General features: G+C 42.0%; 1 protein-coding gene across 2 annotated transcripts in view; it reads right to left on the reverse strand.

The window, feature by feature from the left end:
* CPA6 (carboxypeptidase A6) overlaps nt 1-18,174 on the reverse strand; it is a 336,470-nt gene that overhangs the window by 75,037 nt on the left and 243,259 nt on the right. For both annotated transcript variants that reach the window (XM_038579473.1, XM_038579472.1), the window contains exons 4-6: nt 14,266-14,380; nt 12,206-12,307; nt 9,640-9,744 (exon numbers count right to left, since the gene is read on the reverse strand). In XM_038579473.1, coding sequence (XP_038435401.1) covers nt 9,640-9,744; nt 12,206-12,307; nt 14,266-14,380 — 322 coding nt within the window. The remainder of the gene's footprint in view (nt 1-9,639; nt 9,745-12,205; nt 12,308-14,265; nt 14,381-18,174) is intronic.

Genomic DNA, 18,174 nt, shown 5'->3' on the forward strand with positions numbered 1-18,174 from the left:
TAATTTGAAGGTTTTCTAGGTAGTTTGGTGGAGACAGGTGATTTGGAGACCCTACTCTTCCGCCATCTTGCTCCTCCCCCCTACTTTTGGTTTTATTCTTTGATTTTCTATTCTTTTTCTAGGTGCTTAAGGTGACAGCTTATTGTTTTGAGACTTTTCCTTTTTTTTTTTTTTTTAGAGAGATATGGAGATGAGAGAGAGACAGAGACATGGGGGGGGGGGTGGCGTTGGGGAATAGGGAAGGGCAGAAGGAGAGAATGACTGTTAAGCAGGCTCTGTGCCCAGCACATGTTCAATACAGGCTCAGTCTCACAACCCTGCAGTTAATCATGACCTGAGCCAAAATCAAGAGTTGGACTTAGTGACTGAGCCACCTTATTTCTAATATATGCATTTAGTGCTATAAAATTCTCTGTCCATTGATTTAACTGTGTCCCACAAATTTTAATATGTTGTATTTCCATTTTCATTCAGTTCAATGTATTTTTTAAAACCTACCTTGAGATTTTATCTTTGATCCATAGATAATGTAGCATATTATTTTCCAAGTGTTTGGATTTTCTTTTTATTAGCTTTCTCCTTTTGATATCTAGTTTATTTTAAAAAATATTTTAAAAAATAAAAATTTTTTATAATTAAAAATATTTTAATTCCAGTAAGTTAATATACAATGCGATATTCGTTTCAAGTATACAACACGGATTCAGTGGGTTTTTTTTTTTCCAAATTTTTATTGAAATTCTAGTTGGTTAACATATCCAATAATATTGGTTTCAGGAATAGAATTCAATGATTCATCGCTTACATGTAACACCTAGTACTCATCATAACAATGCCCTCCTAAATACTCATTACCCTTTTATCCCACTCCCTTCCCATCTCCCTCTAGTTTGATTTCCTTGTGGTCAGAGAACACAGTTCTGTATGATTTTCATTTTTAAAAATTTGCTGAGGTTGGTTTAGCCCAGAATATATAGAGAATAGGCACTTGAAGATAATGTGCATTCTGCCATTGTTGGGCAGAGTGATTTATCAAACGTTATTTAGATCCTGTTGGTTGATGGTGTTAAGTTCATAGCCTTGGTGATTTTCTAACGATTCTCTGTACGTTGGTCTTTTAAAAACACCAAATTGCTGGGTGGATTCAGTGATGGGGGTGGGGGTGAGGGGTCACATCTTTTTGAGTTTACTCCAGGAGCCCAACCATGTTCTCCCATGTTCATCTGAAACAAATCCCCTCAGGCTTTGAACAAGAAAAGGAAAAGAAACAGTTTTGAAATTTGCCAGAGTACCCTGTTCTTCTTAACAAGGCCTGACCTCAGGGGAAAGTAGTTAACCTGAGCCTAATCTGCTGGGATTTTATCAGAACATAATTGACCTGGGAAATGTCAACACCCCACTCTGCACTCCCCCTTCCTTAGCTCTCCTGTCCTGCCCGAAGGGAAGGACTGAGGGCATGCAGGAAGTCACAATCTCGGGGCTCAGGGGCACTGGAGACAGCCTAATTGGAGGAAGAATGCCTCCCTGCCACACACCCACCACCCACTGTAGGCCTGTCATTGAAGGCAGATATCATGAAGCACAGCATGATTATGTCTGGCTCACAACTAAAAGTTTGTTTATAAGACATGCTAAGTGGCAGAAAAAAACAGTTTTCAGAGACACAGCAAGCATGAGAACCAGTCTCAGGCATGGCATAGATACTGGGATTATGAGTCCAGGATATAAAATGATGATGATTAACATGCTAAGTTTCCTAGTGGATGAAGTAGATAGCTTACAAGATCAGACTGGCAATGTTAGAGTTGGGAATTCTAGGACAGAATGAAAAATATGCTAAACTTAAAAAAAAAAAAAACTTCATGTGACAATATGAAGAATGAACTTCATGGGCTAATCAGTGGACTGGACACAGCCCAGGACGGTGAAGGAAGCTGGAGATAGATCAATAGGAATTCCTCAAAGTAAAAAGGAAAGACAAAAAAGAGAAAAAAAACCCCAGAGCAGAATGTCTAAGAACTGTGGGACAATATTAAAGGTGTAACACATTGGCAATGGAATACTAGGAGAAGAGGAAGGAGAGGTACAGGAAAGAGATTGGAGGAAATAATGTTTAAGAATTAAAAAAAAAAAAAAAAAGACACTAAACAGTAGATCCAGGAGGTTCAGAGAACACCAAGCACAATAAATACCAAAAATCTGTACGTCATGGTGGTGGTGTGTCTGTCTGGCTCAATCAGAAGAGCATGTGACTCTTGATCTTGGGGTCATGAGTTGAGCCCCACACTGGGTGTAAGATAAAATAAATAAAGCTAAAAATAAAATCTGTACATAGGCATAACATAAACTGCAGAAAATTTTAAAAAACAGCAAAAAGGGAAAAGGATTTATGGGGGAAAAACCACCTTACCTACACAGGAGCACAGATGAGACTACAAAGAGACTTCTCTTCAGAAACCATACAACCAAGGAGTGGAGTGGAATAAAAAAAAAAAGCCACCAAATTAAGAATCTGTTGCCTCTGAAGTTACCCTTCAAAAGTTAAGGAGAAAAAGACTCTCACAGATCAAAAATTGAGGGATTTGTTGCTGATCCCCCTGTCATGCAAAAACCATAAAAAAAATTTCTTCAGGGTGAAGGAAAATGATATAGGCCACCTCCACAGAGATTTGCCTGCTTCCAGAAAGACACGGATTTAAGGAGGAAAGCAGGCTCTACTGAGCAGCCATGAAAATCTCAGACTCTGCCAGTTCTATGCTTTTCTTGTGTGTTGTTACAACCGAAAATCTAGTCTCCTTTGGTACCTATGGGGACTCCCTTCAGTCTGGTTTCCCTGCACCCTGCCCGCTCCCCCTTCCCCCCATATCAGCAAAAGACAAGGACAGAGGGAGCCTCGGAGGGAGGAGATCTCTGGCACAGGCTTCTCTGAATGAGGGGAACGAGCCTCACCCAGGGACGGATCCCCCTGTGCCTGACACACGTGCCGAGGAGGAAACTGGCACAGCTCTGCCACGACCCTCTAGGTGTGCTGTAGGGCCAGGTGGGCGACGGAGGCCTCAGTTTCAGGCTGCCCGTCTACTTGCCCCATGCACTGTGTAAGTAATTTCCCTTTCTGTCCATGCAAGGAGGAAAGAAGGGTAGAGCCTTCCAGAACTCAGGTGCCCCCTCCCCCCAGCCCAACCGCTATCAGTCCCAGTTGCCAGGCACTGGTTTGTGTTGGAGACAGAACCCTCCTTGGGATTCTAAGCAGTTACTTGTGGCTCACAGGACACTGGCGACTGGAGGCAGAGCCACAAGGCCCTTTGGAGCCAGCTGGTGGAGGCGAAATGTCTCCCCAGCCAGTTCTGGAGCAGCTGTGCGCTGCCCTGCTGGTGCTCTGTGCAAGCATGACACACATGCCACACATGCCACACATGCCACCGGTCTCTGGGTTTTGCTGGGAGGCTCTGGTAGGCACCGTGGTGGCAGTGTTGCTGGTGAAGAGTGTACGCAGCTCCTTGAGAAGAAGAAAGGGGCCGCGTGCCCAGGGTGACGCACCTGGGAAAGGCGTGGCGGAGCCGCACCAGAGGCGCCGGCCTGTGAGGCCCCCAAGGCGCCCGTGGGGGAGGCCAGTGCTCCCCCCTCGCGGACGCTGGCTCTGGCTGCCCCGAACAAACGCGGCACTGGCTGGCAGCCGAGCTCGCCCTGCAGGTGCTGGGGGGAGGTGGGAGGGGGCGCCCGCCTGGCACCCCTTCCCAGACCACTGATGAAACCCCCACCTCCGGAGCACCCCAGCAAGGGGAAGGCGCTGCGCCGAGAGCACGGGGAGGCCCAAAGGGCGGCCCTGGTCCGCAGGGCAGCCCAGCCCGGGCGGCGGAGGAAATGGGGGCTGCGGGCCGAGAAGGCAGCAAGGGGGAGCGGAGGAAGGCAGGCCGGAGCCCCGCGGTCCCCGGGTCCCCGCGCTGGGGCCCCCGACTCCAGCTGGCCTGCCCGGGCTCGGGGGGGGCGGCGCGAGGGGAGTCCGCGGGCGCTCGGCAGCCTCCCCCTGCGGCCCCTCGGCCCGCGCCCAGAGGGGGAGGACGGGCGTCCAGGGAGCAGGGGAGGAAAGCCGAGGCTCGCGGAGCTGCAGGGACAAGCACGCCTCCAGCTGAGGAAGCCTGGGCCGGACACGCGGGCGCAAAGGGAGGTTCAGGAGCTCCAGGAGCTCCAGGCAGCTCGACGTCCAGCCGGGCCGTGGGGAGCGCACCTCCTGCGCGGGGGACGGCGCAGCTGCTCCAGGTGCTCCAGGTGCCCCAGGGCCGCGGCCACGCCACCTGCCGGGCCCTCCGCCTCCGCCGGGCCGAGAGCTCCGGAGAGCCTCCTGCACGAGGGGAGTCAGGAGAGCCGCAGGGCTGCTCAGTCCAGGGGGAAAGAGTTCCACCGGCTGCAGGACAGCCATCGGCTGCGGCATCGGCTGGCGGCGGAGGCGGCCGCGGTCCACCCCCCCCCCCCCCCAGCCTCCCCTCCTGTTCTTCTGACTCCGGATACCCTCAAGGGCCAGGGGCTCCCCGGCGTCCCCTGGGGCCCTGGCAGGGAGCAGGGGCGCGCTGGGAGGGCTCCGGCCCTGAGGTCCCCTGCAGGTCTGACTCCGCTTCCCAGCAGCAGCCAACATCCGCAACTAGGGCACAGTAGCACCTGTTGCTCCTCTGAGTTTAGATGCACCCCTGATGCCACACCCCTTGAGCCAAACCCCTTGCTCCTCTTAGTTCAGATCCACCCCTCAAGCCACACCCCTTGAACCATACCCATTGCTCCTCTTAGTTTAGATCCACCCCTTAAGCCACACCCCTTGAGCCACACCCATTACTCCTCTTAGGTTAGATGCACCCCTGATGCCACACCCCTTGAGCCAAACCCATTGCTCCTCTCAGTTCAGATCCACCCCTCAAGCCACACCCCTTGAGCCAGACCCATTGCTCCTCTTAGTTTAGATCCACCCCTTAAGCCACACCCCTTGAACCATACCCATTGTTCCTCTTAGTTTAGATCCGCCCTTTAAACCATACCTCATATGCCACACCCATTGTTCTTTCAGTTTAGATCCACCCCTTAAGCCACACCCCTTGAGCTGTACCCATTGCTCCCTTTAGATCTACCCTATTATTTAATTTGATGCTACATAGTTCTTAGTGAAGTCCCTATAACAGTATGAGTATGAGACAGTATTTTTCAATGTTAAACATAAAAAAAAATGAAAACACCAAATTGCTGATACTACTGCTACTGAGAGTTGATTTTATTAAGGGATTATATGCCAAGCACCCTATTAAGTCTTTTACGTGTATTATATCATTTAATTTTCCCAATGGCCCAGTGTGTCACATATTACTGAGGTTCACAGAGATTAAACAACTTGTCCCGAGATCACACAGCTAGTAAATTTCAAAGCCAGCATTCCGTCCCAGGGTTGTCCAAGTACCTTTTTTTTTTTGAAAGAGAAAGAATGAATGCACAAATGTATGCAAGCGGGAGAGAGACACAGAATCCTAGGCAAGCTTCACATTTAGTACAGAGCAGGACAATCAATCTCACAACCCTGAGATTGTGACCTGAAATGCAATCAAGGGTTGGACACTTAATTCACTGAGCTCCTGTGCAAGGAATATCTATGCAATCTGCTCTAAGGATCCCAGAAGGGCTTGATAAATTTTCTCCTAGTTCGCATTTGAATGAGAATGCAAACATAATAGCTGTAGCTAACTGTGGGGAAAGTCCTCACCAAAGGATCATGTGCAACCTCTAAGGAGTCTCCAGTGATTCCCATCTTTGGTATTCATACCCTTGTGTAGCACCTCCCACCCCTTGAATATGGTCTGGAACTACTGACTCATTTCTAATGGATAGAATATGGCAAAGGTGATAGGATGTCACTTCTGAGGTTAGTTTACAAAGAACTGGTTTCCATCTTGGGCCTGCTCACTCTTACACCCTCATCTGCTCTGAGGGAAGCCAGGTGCTTGTTGTGAGCTGTATTATGGAGAAGCCCATGTAGCAAGGAACAAATGTCTCTTGCCTTCTTCTTCTTCTTCTTCTTTTTTTTTTTTTTTTTAAAGATTTACTCATTATGCATGAGAGATACAGAGAGACAGAGACATAGGCAGAGGGAGAAGCAGGGTCCCTGCAGGGAGCCTAATGTGGGACTTGATCCCAGGACCCAGGGATCATGCCCTGAGCCAAAGGCAGATACTCAACTGCTGAACCACCCAGGCGTCCCCAAATGTCGCTTGCTTATAGTCATGGAGGACCTCTGGCTTCTAAACAGTCACCTAAGTGACCTCAAAAGCAGATTTCCCCCACAAAAGCCTGGAGATGACTAAAGATTCAGCTGCCATCTTGACTGCACCATTGTGAGATCTCTTGAGCTAGACACACGTGGCTAGTTGCACCAGGATGGCTGGCCCAGAGAAACTAACCAGGTTGTAATGTTGTTTTAGGCTGTTCAGTTTGCGGAAAGCATTCGAGAAAACAGAAGTGTAAAGCCAAACTTTTGGCCTCTGACTCGCCCCCTCTCCTTGGGTTGAAATTCCAGGGAAATCAAGAGATGGTAGAAACTACTGACAGGTTAGGATAAAAAAATATTAGAAAGGGGATCTCTGTTCTGTTCACCACTTATCTCTCTGAGAAGACATTACCTCGCTTGACTTTTGCATGCCAATTAGTGGCAAATGCAGGAGGACACAATTGGCAGTGTGCCAGGAAGCAGCTGTGAGGGCTAGATGCAGCACCCCAGAGTCTCCTAGAAGCCAGAGAAAGATCCCAGAGGCTCCCTGGTGCCCCCAGAAAAGACATGGAAATTAGATTGGGAGCCTGGGACCTGATCATGGGACTTCTGAGGTAGAGGGGAGATGGCCCATGGAAGGGACACTGCCTGGAGCTCTTCTTGGACCAGCTGCCTCCTGCCTGTTTTGGGAGACTTAGGATTTAATGAGGGACTGAATTAGTGTCTAAGAGATGATTTTTTTTTTTTAAAGATAAAACATTTATTTTTCTGCTGGTGTTACAGGATTTTTTTCCTTCAGTGCCTGCGGTTCTTGGTCCTGTTGCTTCTAAGAATGTAGAAGTAGACCAGACCAAGAATGGTGGGCAGCACAGCAAAGTTTATTGAGTGATAGTAAAGTTTACTGATAGTACAAAGCACCCAAAAAAGTGAGGGGACCCAAGAGGGTTGCCTAAGAGATGATGTTCTAATGCTTGGTGGGTTTAAGTTTATTTAAATCTTTGACATTCTTCTTCTCCCTGTTCCCAGTACCACCATTAGTGGGAATGGGGTCTTCAAAGCAAGATGAGAACATCTTTAACAAGCCTGTAATGTGTAATTATCAACCCACTCCAGCCACTGCTACCAGCTTGGCAGCCCCACTGCTTCGACAAGACACAGGGGCAAGTGACCCCTAAGGCTTCTTTGCCCTATTTCTGGTTGCTGCCTTGACTCAGATGGGAAATTTTAAGTGATTAAGTGGAGGAGCAAGTGGACAGCCATAAACAGTGAGAGTGAGAGGTGTGGAAAGAGTAGCAGAGATATGGAAATGGCCAGACTCATGTGCATGATTGAAGATGGCCTGGTGAAAGAAGGATGAGGCCTTTCCTTACTCATCTTCAGTGAAAAGGAGCCTAATCTTAAATGATGCTTCTTTCTCTTCCTCCAAAATCAACTACCCTTGATTGATGGTCCTTATATATGCCTTGTCCTTTTTCTGTGGTTACACTGTATTTTCCTCTTTCTTGGAAACTTAGCTTGGGTTATAGGGCTGCCATATATGGCTGCACAGATTGTGCACTGTCAAAATCCAGGGAGTACCATTTATAACCTATCAGATGATTTGACAAGTCATCTCCCAGAAATTTTTCCACATCGTTACCTCTGGATTCTCATTATTCCCATTAATAAATATTTGATGATTAAGTGACAAGTGTTGTTCTAGGTTCTGAGGATTTAGCAAAGAACAAAATAGAGTCTCTGCCCTTAGCACTGGTACAGGAAGAGACAGACAACCACATGAACAAATAAAGTAAGTTTAGGTGTTATAAAGAAGTTGCATATGTGGGGGTGAGGTAAAATGTTTGGGAGATACATTCTTATACCCTTAAATAACACATAGGACCACAGTTTATAAGCAATAGGTGTTCTATTCCTAGACATTTTTCCTCCTTTTCCTTTTGAAACTTAACATAGTAGATCATAAGTTGTATGTGTAACAGTGGATATTTAACACAAGGTAATAGAGTTAATTTTTTTTAATAGAGTTAATTTTTTAAAAAGATTTTCTTACTTTAGAAAAAGGGAGTGCATGCACGAGCAGGGGGAGGGGTAGAGGGGAAGGGAGAGAGACAAGCAGACTCCATACAGAGCTCAGAGCCTGACACAGGGCTCCATTTCAGGACCCTGAGATCATGACCTGAGCTGAAACCAAGAGTCAGATGCTCAAACGAGTGTCACCCAGGTGCAACTAGAGTTAATTTCTTTTTAGATTTTGTGTTTGTTATGAAATGTTAAAAGAATATTAATTCCTTAATACACTGAGTGTGAATGGTTTAAGAATTATTATTACATCACATTTACACAATTAAGAATGCTTATGTGGGTATGATGGCAGCAGAGACAGATTTTACAAATTTAGTACATTTCTGACATTTGTGAGGTGTATTTTCCCAAGACTAGGAGAGCTCTCAACATCATAAACTGCAGCAGGGCACCTAATTTTCCTACAAAACACAGTGAAATAGAACTAAAGTATTTAAAGATCTTTTGTATTCTTAATGGTTCCTTATAAATAGGACTAAGGAAGTTTATAGGGTTATTATCTGGCTTAGAACCTTCATTTACTTAGACTTCTTCACTTTCATTACCAGAACTAGTTGTTGATTTCCTTTTAAAAGAAAAAAAATGGTAATAGTCTTCAAAAAATAGTAATAAGTTTAAAAATAATCATAAAAATCATTGCATTCTGGATGATGAGTAGAAAAATAGCAAAACATTAAGATGTTGGTTTGTGAGATTGGCCAATGCTTGGAATAGGGACCCATTTGACATATTAGCCTCAGAGGACTTATGATTTAAATGAAGGCTCTGATAAGAAATCACTATGAATCTTCAACCATTAGAGTTACTGAATACTACTAAAACTCGGAATGCAAAATCCACAGATGTGAAGGGTCTTTGATATTATATTACAGATAGCAGGAAAGCAAAATGCAATTACCTGCTCATCCTTTTATTGTTATATGTGAAATCATTGTGATAAGTGATATAGAATTTTCTAAATTGGATATTGTATGAGAAACTGCTCTGGAGCATAAGTGAGATGTTTAGCCTTTTACCATATAACAGCTACTTGGTTGGTTCCTAATTTGTCCACAAATTCATAAATGCTCTGAAACTCTGATTCTTTCTCACTAATGAGGGTTGGTAACTCCAACCTCCAAGGGCAGAGTTGAGGATAAATTGAGCCAGGGTTATGAGAGGTCTTCAGAAACATGAAAGTAACCCACCAAAATCAAGGTGTTATCATTCAATCAGCTATTGCTGGCTTCAAGTTTCCAGTTCTGCTCCTTGTGCAGAATAAAAACACATGGGAAGCTTCAGTTAGCTGAAATGGACCTTGTATAAAGGGTTTAACTTACTTCTTTTACAAACCACTGACAAAAGGCAGGACCAATCCATTCTCTTGCGTGAATACCACAGTCTATCCAGACAGCTCTTTTGTAAGTCCGTGATCTTCTGCCCAGCTGAAAACAAGAGTATTCAGAGTAACCAACTCAGGCTTTTACTTTTAGATTTCACTGATTAGCATAATTTAATAAGATTTCAGTGTAGTCCTTCACTATAGTTTGATTCATTAGATAACCCACAAAGAAGATGGATTTCCTATCTATTTCAGAAATCCAGGCCTGTTTATGCAGAAATAAGTTATTGCCTTAATTATAAAACAAATAACTGGAAAATAGACAAAAAAGGAAATTCATTAAATAGATTTACTTCTTCTTTTTAAAAAAGATTTTATTTATTTATTTATTTATTTATTTATTTATTTATTTATGGAGGGAGGGAGGGAGGAAGGGAGGATGCATGTGTGCGCAGGAAGAAAGACAGGAGAGAGGAAGAGAGAGAATCCCAAGCAGACTCCACACTGAGTGCAGAGTGTGATGTGGGCTTGATCTCATGACCTTGAGGATCATGACCTAAGCTGAGTTCAAGAGCCAGACACTAAACTGGCTGAGCTATTCAGGTGCCCCAAGTTTGCTTCTCCTTTAATATGTGATTGTTAAGTAAAATGTTAAATTCCCCTTTCTCCCAACCCCTCCTCCAAGACAATAAGATTCATAATCCAAAGAAATATTTCTTAAAGTAATTAGTATTTTTTAATTAAAAAATTTTTTTTAATTTTAATTATTTGAGAGAGAACAAACATGAGCAGGAGGAAGGGCAGAGGGAGAGGGACAAGCAGACACTCCACTGAGCAGCGAGCCTAATGCAGGGGATCCCAGGACCCTGGAATCATGACCTGAGCTGAAGGCAGATACTTAACCAATTGAGCCACCCAGGTACCCCAGCAATAATTCTGTTTTATAGGTGGACAATGTCAAACTTTATACACAAAGTGGAAAAGCAAAACAAATTGATCTGTAGAGTCAGGTGACAGATTTTTAAAAATAATCTTATTATATCAATATTACATAAATGTGGTTTCTAACTCAGTAACAAAGAGGTAGCTATTAACATTTTATTCATAGGGGACCTTGTTTTCATTCATTACTTCACTAATACTTCAAGAAATTCTTTTTGGACATTGTGTTTGGTACTGGAGATTCAAAGATGAAAAGTCAAGGAGTTTATATGTTAGTCAGGAGGGCAGATATGGGAGCAATCAGTCATTATGAGGTGAACATGCATAAGTTGCTTAGTGTTAAGTCTAATTTTCCCAGGGAATAAAAGAAAGCTTTTCAGGGGAGGAACCTTGAATACTTGGGTAAAACTTGAAGCTTGGCCAGCAGACAAGTTGGAAGAAGGCATTTCAAGCTTGGAAGAGAATCTGGGAACACTGTCTTTGAAGAACTGCTTTTGGGGGATGAGGAAGAAATGGCAGATGAAGCTGGGCACTGAGGAAGAGAATATGTGAAATCCCTGGATCTGAGATAAAAGAGGTAAGGCTTCATCCTGTATTTCATGGGAAAGGAGTGTATATGTGAGAAAGAAAGAGGCATGAGCACAAGTTCACACTGACAGTGTGATGAGACCTTTATTGCAATAGTCCATGGAGAAGAGATCCAGAAATTAGTTAGGGCAAGAGCAGGGAAGACAAGAGAAGGAATTGGAGCAGATTCAAAAGATATTTAGAGGAAATAATTGTCAGTTCTTGGTGGTAGATTTAAAGGAAGTGGTAAAAATTAAGGAGATACAGAATGACGCTCATGTTTCTTGACTGCAATCACAGTGGTGCCATTATGAGTCTGAGGTGCTTTTGTGAAAATTGAGATGAGAAGTAGGCAATGATATATGAATGTAAAGCTCCAGAGAGTAGGCCCCAACTAAATAGAAAAGTCTGGAATGACTGTTGAGACCATGGGGTGGATGTGTCCTTCTAGAGAGGGAGAGCATAGAGTCTGAGCACAGTCTTGGGAAGACCAGAACCCATAGGAAGGGCAGGGAGAGAAGAGGAAATGAATGAGACTGGAGGGTATAGTCAGAAAGACAAGAGGAGAACCAACCAGGAGTCATTGTTGGTCTGGGCAAGAGAAGTTTTAGAGGAGCTGTGTGGGCAAAGGCCAGTGAGTCAAGGTCTGAATAGGAGGTAAAGAAGTGATATAGGGAAATCTTTATTGGCTGAGAAGGGATAGAGAGCCCTGGGTCAGTATCTAGAAGAGAATGCAGGGCCAATGGCTGGAAAGGATGCATCTCTTCTTAGATATTTGTGTAGTTTTGCATTGGTTTACCTTAAGTAGCACCAGCTCACAAATAATTTTGAAGGTCTTTATTTTTAAATGCATAAATAACTTTGAGTATGTTAGAAACAGCATTCTCTTGAACACTCAATGGCAAAAATTAAATATGGCCCAAAAATCTACGGGAAATTTTTTTCTTAAATTATCAGATAAATTAGAGATTCTGTGAAAGATCATTTCATTTCTTTTCCCTGTAAGTCAAACTTGAAAAAATGTTTACTAAATATCTTGTTAATAATGTTTTTACCTTTAAAACAAAAAGAGGCCTTCCCTCATATGATCTTCCAATAGAGAACATGTGAATCAGGCCTGAATGAGTTTTATTTAGATGATGCATCCAGTTTTGAATCTAAAAGCAAATAAATAACAAATCATGTCAGACTTTCCCAATTATGGAGCTTTCAGAGAACAAAAGGTAACAAATGGCAACAATAGGTCTCAGAGTTCAAAGAGCAAGCATGATTATAAAACTGAACAAAAATTAGTTTTTAAAAAAAATTTCCTTGAGATACTTAAAGTTATATTTTATTGACAGTCTTCACAAATAGTAGCTTCACGTCTTTATATTATTCCCTTTTTAATGCATACATTCCACTACTTTTTAATCATTAGTATTTTGAAGGCAGAGCTTTATAGAAAATTAATCAATGTTTTCTGGGTTTGTTTTGAAAATAAAAATTATTTCCCCCAAAACATTTAAGAGGAAAAGAAATAAATCAGCTTCATGGAAACCATTCAAATTACTTGAAAGGGTTTGTTAAAGTCCCACATCTTGTAATTTGCCACTGAACAGAAGATACTAAGAAAAAGGCATTGTCTTCTGCATTTAAAGGTTATTCAAGCCACACATCAGAGGGCATACTCTGAATAATTTCCCCAATAACAGTGAGAGATTTGCATTGATCCAGTCATACACACTTATCTGTCATCAGGAGAAGGTATATTTGAGATAGATGAATAAGGCACTTAGAAATATGGATGACATTTCTGACTTAAAAGGCTCACGAGGAGTAAGGAAGTCACACAAAAGTGTTCCTCTATTCCATGATGTGCAAGAGAGTCTATGCTAAAAAAATAGATTTTGAGAAGTACTCATTCTTTCTTTTCTATTAATATAATGAGCAGCATATATATGTATATATTGTATATATATCTTATGTGTGTATATGTATTCATGTATATGTATGTACATATCTATATAGATATATTTAAATTTTTTCTAATTTAATTTTTTCTAGTGCATTTTATAGTACTCTCATGTGCCAAGCTATCTAAAACCTTCCCATTGCTTCTAATTTCAAGCTTCTAAAACATATGTTGGAACATGAAATATATGAAAATAATTTTGAAAAAAGTTATTATCAAGAGAACCAAATATTCTCCTAAGAATATAACAGAATCTCATTATTACTATGCCTGATACTCCTTTGCTCAATTCAGGGGAGGCATGGAAAATGTATGTACTTATTCATTCTGTCATCAACTACCTATTTGGAGGTCTCTATTTGCCTTGCCACTGGGGATATAGTAGTGAACAAGAAAAAAAATGGCCTGTCCTCATGGAACTTGTAGCTTATGAGGAGAGAAAGGCATTAATTAAATAATCCTACAATTACATACATGAAAACTATGATAGATATCATATCCATGTGCTGTGGGTGCATGCAATATGCTGGGGTTGGAGGTGGGGAGTTCTATTCCCATCTGTAAGAGTAGAAACAGCCTTTTTTTTTTTTTTTTTTTTTGCTTGAGCTGAGATTCCAAGAGTAACTAGCTAATGTCCAGGTGACCAGGATGTGGTGGTGGGAATGAGGTTGTTGTAGAATAAATAATCAGAAGAATAAATAACAACATGTTAAAAGGCTCTTAGTCTCCACAAATTATTCTTGGTCTCTGAGAGGTTTCAACTTGTGCAGAGGCTGTGGGGCAAGAATCAACATTCACTCCACCTCTTATCCAAATCATTGCCCTCAAACTCTCACTAGATCTACCTTCCAAGTCTTTTTAGTTAAGGTTTTTTGCAACTGCAATTATGGCAACATTACCTCACTTTTCCAATGCACTTTCCAAGTCCTTTTTAGGAGTGGGTTGGGCAAAGCAAATGAAATTCAAATTATTTTGCTACTTATAAAGGCTTAATGGAAGAGTTAAAGAACTAAGGTGTCTGGGGACTATAAGAGCTTTATGCATTCTCCATATGGCCCCTGCCTCTGTCTTTACTCTTTTCTCCCAACCATTAGACCTAAATGATAAAGATGCATTTATTAAAAACAAAACAAAACAATGAAAGCTCCTCTGATTACATACTTCTTCTAAAGAGTGATAAACTTCATAATTATATCCAGAGAGGTATCTTCGATTTCTCTGGGTTCGCAAACTGCTTGCCTTTTCCAGTGTGTTCTGAAGATCTTCTATGAGGATCCTGGATTTGAAATGATAGACATGATAAAAATTGAAGATTATAAAATTGAAGATTATATAAAAATCAGACAACTTGAAAAGAAAATTATGCATCTATGAAAAAGAGGATAGCAAATATTGATATTTCAAAAAATACCAAATGTTGGAAAAATGTTCTCTTTTTGGAAATAGAAACTGTTAGATTGGATAATGAATATAAAATGTAAAATTATTTGCGGATGTTCTCAAATACTACTACTACCATGGATTGAACAGCTATAAGAACTGAATAATGGGTATGAGCATTTACATTTATTCTCTACTTAGGAACCATGCTATGTATTTTATGTACACGAGTTTAGTTAATAACCCTATGGGGTAGATTTTTTTACTTCCATTTTACAAACAGGGAAAATGAGCCTCAAAAGGGTTAAGAGCTTGCTAATATCATTCTGCTAGTGAGTACAGAGCCAGAATTTGAACTTGGAAAGTGAACCTGAATTCTAGTCTTTATACTTTAAGTCTGATGCGACATTATGAACACCAAAACAAGACAACACAAAAATAAACGTTTTCAAAGATTTTAAAAAAATGTTTAAATGTTTACAAAATTGAGCTGTGGTATATCGCTCCACCTACTCTCCCTATGGACTTCCTTATACTCCAGGGGCTGGGAAACTGAAACTTCTTTCCTTGACCCTCTTGCAGCCTTGATTCTGGGTATATATTTGTGAATGCTGGTAAGATGGGAAGTTAAGAATGAGGCAGAGGCTATCTCCTACTGTTGCTGTGGCCATGTTGAAATTATGGAGATGTGACTGTTTAGAGGCAGTCAGGGTTGCTTTACAGTTTGAGAGGCAGTTATGGTAACAACAGTGGTGGCTGGAGTAGCACAGCAACAGATTCTGGACCTCTAGACCATTCATTGCATGAGGGAGAAGTAAATTCTATTTGATTTAAATCATTGTGTTTGGGGATCTGTTATGGGTTGAATTGTGTCTTCCTCTCCCCCAATTCATATATTGAAGTCCTAACCTCTAGCACCTCAGAATGTGACCTTATTTGGAAATAGGATTGTTGCAGATGTAATTAAACTGAGGCCACCAAGATGAACCCTGATCCAATATAACTGGTGTCCCCTTATAAAAAGAGGGAAGATGGGGATCCCTGGGTGGCGCAGCGGTTTAGCGCCTGCCTTTGGCCCAGGGCGCGATCCTGAAGACCCAGGATCGAATCCCACGTCGGGCTCCTGGTGCATGGAGCCTGCTTCTCCCTCTGCCTGTGTCTCTGCCTCTCTCTCTCTCTCTCTCTCTCTCTCTCTCACTCTCTCTGTGACTATCATAAATAAATAAAAAAAAATTTTTTAAAAAAAAAGAGGGAAGATGAAAAAGTTCTAGAGGTACATGATGCTGATGGTTGCACAATGTGCATGTACTTAATGTCATTTATTTAAATTGGTTAAATAAATGGTTATTTAAAATGTTTATAAGTGCATATTTAAAATGGCAAATTTTATGCTGTGTATATTTTACCACAATTTTTTAAAAGGGGGAAATTAGGACACAAAGAAACACATAGAAGGAATATATGAAAAGGCAAAGATGACAGTCTACAAACCAAGGAGAGAGGCCTGGGACAGATCCTTCCCTCGCAGCCCTCAAAAGGGCTTGATTTCAGTCTTCTAGCCTCCAGAATTATGAGACAATAAATTTTTGCTTTTTAAGCCAGCCAATCTGTGGTATTTGTTATGACAGCCCTAGCAAACTAATACAGGTCTCTGTTCAGTAACTAGACTGTATCTTAATATAGGCCCTAAAAGACCAGTCTGAAAATTAAAATAATTGTGTTATGGCAATTCTAGCCCCATTTTCCTTGTCAAGTAGTCAACAGCAGATTGATGAGAAGGAGCCCCAAATGGCATTTGTAACTGTTGTATTTTCTTAGTCCTTTACAGCTGATGATTATTCCTACCCTAGTTGCATATACTCCTAGGATCGTGATTAGAGCTATTGAGAACTTTCCAAGTGATGTCAATGCTCAGTATAAAACTGCCTCCCCAAAGCTTCTGGGGTGGGTGAGGGGGCTCAAAATGTGAAATTCCACTGCCAATTTTTACAGGTATTTAATTCATAAAATGATTGAATTTTTTATGACAGAATGAGTCATCTCATCTGTCATGCCATTGAGAGGGGCTGATTACCCAGGGGCCAGACACACGGGGTCACATTATGTCTGCCTTAAAGATGACTACAGCTATATATTTTGTATAGTTGTACAGAGTTAATGATAATCTTTTGAAAATACCCCAGGCTACAATAATAAAACTCAATTAAAATGATCTCTACCTACTGCCCTGTGGAATTTAATCGACTCTTGTGTGTTATTATCTTGGGATCAACAAAATGAATAATTCTAAATGATTGTCTTCCATGAAGAGACAACTGATTTAAAACACTCATTTTTTAGATTCCATTCTCTGTGACATAAAGTATGATACTTTATTCTATATCAGTTCCACATGACCTATATTTAATGGCAGGAAATAGAGAGTTGTTAAAATAACTGGTATATTTCCTTCTACTGAATTGTAATTAATGAAGCATGTGAGCTGTTGCTGAGCACCTATAGATATAATTACCAGGCTCCTTCCTTCCAGGCATTCAGAGAATCAAAGCACACCTTCAAAGTTATAGTGACGACTAAAATGTGTTCAATATGAACAATAGTTTTATGCACAGCTGTGACTCGACTCTGTTCTAGAAGCACAGATAAAATACCTTTCTGCAGAAAAGCATCTCAGCACCTTAATAAGGCTGTAATTCTCTTTCTGGCAGGGAAGTATTTGTGTGGACTAGGAAGGAATGTCACTGCTGCTTTGCACCCTGTGGCTCAGCCTTCCACGGAGACTAAGGCTTTTACCATCCACTCACAGAGCCATGAGCCCATCCCAGGCCTTACCAGACATCATCAGGGATCTTCCTGCCAGTTTTAACAGTACAACCATTTGCTAAAAAGTTGGAGTAATTGAGGTTAGTCACTTAGGATCATGCCTCTCAGCCCTGAAATTGTAGGTTTCCAAATAAAAGGTATGTCATTCCTCCTCCCCATTAATACACTACAATGCACTTCTCCCTCCAGATCCTGCACTGACTCTTTATCTCTTCACCACTTCCTCTTCCCTTGTGCCTGCTAGGATCCTGCTTTTACTGTAAATACACTTCCTACATTCTCATCTCTTCAGAGAACACTCCCTTCTCATATTCTTGCCCTAACAGAAATTGGACTCTCTCAAGGACAGATTCTTTTGTGGCTTTCTCTCGTGCCACTCCATCTATCATGGGACCAGAAGGGAAGGAGGTCAGCATTCCCCTGAACCCCCATTTCTCCTTCCACATCAATCTCCTTCCAGAAAAAGCTCATCCTGCCTTTGGCATCATGCTATTCCTTGTTTCTTTCCTTACTATTTCTGGATAGTTTCTGATACTCCCATTCCAGGAGCACATTCTGTCTCTTTATCTCTAATCTTGCCATCAGCCAAGGAGATTCAAAACTGCTGTACTGGGGACACCTGAGTGGCATGCCTGGAGAATCTGCCTTTGACTCAGGGCCTGATCCTGGATTCCTGGGATCGAGTCCCACACTGGGCTTCCTGTATGAAGCCTGCTTCTCCTCCCTCTGCTTGTGTCTCTGCCTCTCCTTCTGTCTCTCTCATGAATAAATAAAAGCTTTATAAAAAAAAAAACCCTGCTGTATTGATTCTCTGGTGATTTAGTCCATCCATTCTCAACCACATCAGTCTCAGTAATTTACACTCCA

The sequence above is a fragment of the Canis lupus genome, chromosome 29 (genome assembly GCF_011100685.1).
Source record: "Canis lupus familiaris isolate Mischka breed German Shepherd chromosome 29, alternate assembly UU_Cfam_GSD_1.0, whole genome shotgun sequence".
Lineage (NCBI taxonomy): Eukaryota > Metazoa > Chordata > Mammalia > Carnivora > Canidae > Canis > Canis lupus.